At 39.8% G+C, this 3246-nt stretch overlaps 1 protein-coding gene across 1 annotated transcript; it reads right to left on the bottom strand.

Moving 5' to 3' along the window:
* Positions 1-253: 253 nt before the first annotated feature.
* On the bottom strand, positions 254-2899 carry LOC141647314 (uncharacterized). The gene is made up of 3 exons (XM_074455443.1): positions 2644-2899; positions 2265-2340; positions 254-2008 (listed from the first exon to the last, which is right to left on the bottom strand). Exons 1-3 carry the CDS (start codon positions 2671-2673, stop codon positions 501-503), a joined length of 1614 nt encoding a protein of 537 aa, XP_074311544.1. The 5' UTR covers positions 2674-2899; the 3' UTR covers positions 254-500.
* Between the last annotated feature and the right edge of the window lie 347 nt (positions 2900-3246).

The raw sequence follows: 3246 nt of genomic DNA, 5'->3' as shown, positions 1-3246 counted from the left end.
TCCTTAAAACGAAGTTATCCGTCTTAATATTCAAACGGGTTTTATGCCAGCCAGATATAGAGCCCTCAATGCGAAGGGGCAAGAAGCAAGGCTCTTTTTTTGTCCTCGAGTTCTAAATATACGCTATACGCGGTTCAACATTGATCCGAGTTTGAAAGGGATCACAAGTTTTGAATCTCGGACTCCATCCATATGCCATTTTTCTTTAAAGATTGCATACAAAACATTGAAAAGAGCAGATGGGAACTGAGAATTAGACAATTAGTTCATACATTGCACCCTGGTAAACGATCAAAATCACCATCTTTCGGTTATTACAGAATGCATCCGACTAAACTAACATTACTATTACTATAACTCCAACACATTTGAAGTAAGTAGACTAATTGCCTCCCTACAGCACTAACTTAAGCACTCTCTAACATTAACTACCTAATTAAAACATTACACAATAACCAAAATTACACATAAAAAACAGATGAAATTTAGTACAAGTCCATTTACATGATACTGCAACTCTCGGTATTTTCGTCACTAAAGTAGGTGGTGAAGGGATCATGGTACCCTGGAGGAGGTACCATGGACGGTGCATAGCCTACACCCATAGGCGGTCGTCCATACATCATGTTCATCGGTTGCTGTGGCATCCCATATCCATCTCCGCCACCATTCATTCTCTGCTGGTTCATCATCATTGCCATGTACTGCTGCTGTTGTTGCTGTGGGTTCCCATATGGGCCTGCTGGACTCGGACCCATGCCTTGTCCCGGACCCATTCCGGGATGAAATCCACCACCGCCACCATTGCCGTTCATCATGTGGGGAGCTGGCATCCCAGCTGCCGGGCCCATTTGACCCATTTGGCTCATTTGGTAATTTCCCATTTGGGCCATGTTATGTCCATTTGCCTTACCATGGTCCATGCCATCCATCATACCATGCATTCCTCCTCCACCACCACCACCACCACCACCGCCGCCTTTCTTACCGCCATGGTTATTGCCAATGTTTTGGTTGTTTCCGCCTTGATGAGCTCCACCTTTATTCTTACCCCCGCCACCATTCTTACCATTTTTCTCCTCCCCACTCCCACTTTTACCGCCACCACTTTTATCTTTACCTTCCCCTCCTCCATGTTTACCACCACCACCACCTCCTAGATTAATTTGATGACCGCCACCACCACCACCTCCTCCCTTTTTACCACCATCTTTTTTACCATCAAAACTCTTCTTACTTTCACCACCACCTCCAAGCATACCCTTAAACATACTAGCCATTCCACCACTTTTCTTACCACCACCGCCGCCTCCTTTCCCCTTCTTATCACCACCCCCTTCCTTCCCCTTCTTATCGCCACCGCCACCGCCTCCGCCTCCACCTTTACCCTTCTTATCCCCACCTCCGCCACCAAACCCGCCTTTACCCCCCATGATAGGTATGTTCTTAGCTTGCCCATGATGCACATGCCCAGCATACATAGCATCATCATCCATCCCATCATCAAAATCATCCTCATCATCAGTATACTCATCATCAAATTCACCATCATCATCAAACTCGTCATCAAAATCATCTTCCGGCACATTAAACTTAACATTCTTCTGATCCTTAGAGGGCATTTTAGTCCCTTTCACTTGTTGCATCAACTGTTGCTGCTTTAGTTGTTGCATCTGTTGCAGTTGTTGCATCTGCTGCTGAACTTGCTGTTGCTGTTGCATCTGTTGCATTTGTTGTTGTTGTTGACCACCTCCACCTCCACCTCCGCCTTTTTGCTGCTCCTTACCACCCTTCTGAGCCTTACTATTATTATCTTTTCCCATTTTACCCCCATCGAATTGCGCATTCTTGAATTGATTCGGATTCGGATTAAAACCCTTGAAAGAAGGTCCCCATAACTCAGCATGCTTACCCTTCTTCTCTAGCTTTTGTATCAAAGTTTGTGGATCAACACTCCCAGTTACAGTTACCTTCCCTTGTGCTGAATCTATACTTACTGTATACACCCCTGGAAATTAACAAAAGAATTCAATTTTCCAAGTTACAAAATCGAACAGAATACGACAATCTGTGAGACGGTCATTTTATTGGTTAATCATCTAGAACTATCGATAAATGAGTTACGCTATAATTATTTTAATTCTAGTATATACACCTAGATATTCGAGCAAAGTAGTTCAAATTTTATAACGTGGAGGTCTAAACACAGTATAAAAAATTTAATCCCAGATCTAAAAATGAAAAAAGATTAAAAAATTAATTACCATCAATCTTCTGCAGTATTTTCTTGACTTTACCCCTACAGCCATCACAGTGTATATTCACTCTGAGAACACAGCTCTGCAATAGAAAAAGGTGCAAGAAATTAATAAAACTGGAGTAACTTGTTAGTGGCAAATAAGAATCGAACCCTGAACTTCACAGTTGGCGTAACTTGTTAGTTGTTACGTTGAATAATGTCTAGGGAGGTCCAAAGACCAAAAACACGTAACAGTCATTAGAAAGTCTAAGATAAGTCTCGTTACGAGATAAGGTAAGACTACGTATATCTGACCCTTCTTAAACCGTACTCGATTCTAAAAACCTTACAACAAAATGTTTAATACAATGAATAAAACTTTTAGAAGACAAAAGAAAGGTTACCTGAGATTTAAGGACGTCTTGCTTATTCATTTTGAAGAGTATATTGTATTTTGAGTATATGTATGAGTTACTAAATTTATTTGGTGTAGGAAGGGATTTATATTAAGAGAAAAAAAACAAGAAAAAACAGCTCAAGATATGATATGAAAATATTAAAAGAGGTAGGATATTTATTTTGGTGAAGGGAGAAGTAAGAGAAAGAGGCGGTTTAAGAGAAAGAGAAAGAGAAAGAGAAGTGAAGGATGAGGACAGTCGTAGAAGGAGAGGTGTAATTGTTATTATTATTGTAGATAAAGTACAAACTAGTACAGTGGTAGGAATTATTATTATTATTATTATTATTATTAGGAAAAATGAGCTGGGATATTAGACCACCAGTCCACCAGGAAAACAATTGATAAACGATACTTTATGTTGTAGGTGGTCTTGTTGAATTATTTTGGTCAATTCAGATCCTGACAACAAACTATAGGTTTTAAAAATGAAATTCAACTTCCTCTCTATATATCGATGTTCATATTTATACAATGATGTTCCTATTAAAGTGGTAATATAAGGGTAAAATTATTGATAGTTTTAAGATAAGACTTTGATAAGTCTTAG

The sequence above is a fragment of the Silene latifolia genome, chromosome 3 (assembly GCF_048544455.1).
Source record: "Silene latifolia isolate original U9 population chromosome 3, ASM4854445v1, whole genome shotgun sequence".
NCBI classification, from domain to species: domain Eukaryota; kingdom Viridiplantae; phylum Streptophyta; class Magnoliopsida; order Caryophyllales; family Caryophyllaceae; genus Silene; species Silene latifolia.
The sequence above is the reverse complement of the archived record's forward strand: the minus strand, read 5'-3'. Positions and strand labels throughout refer to the sequence as shown.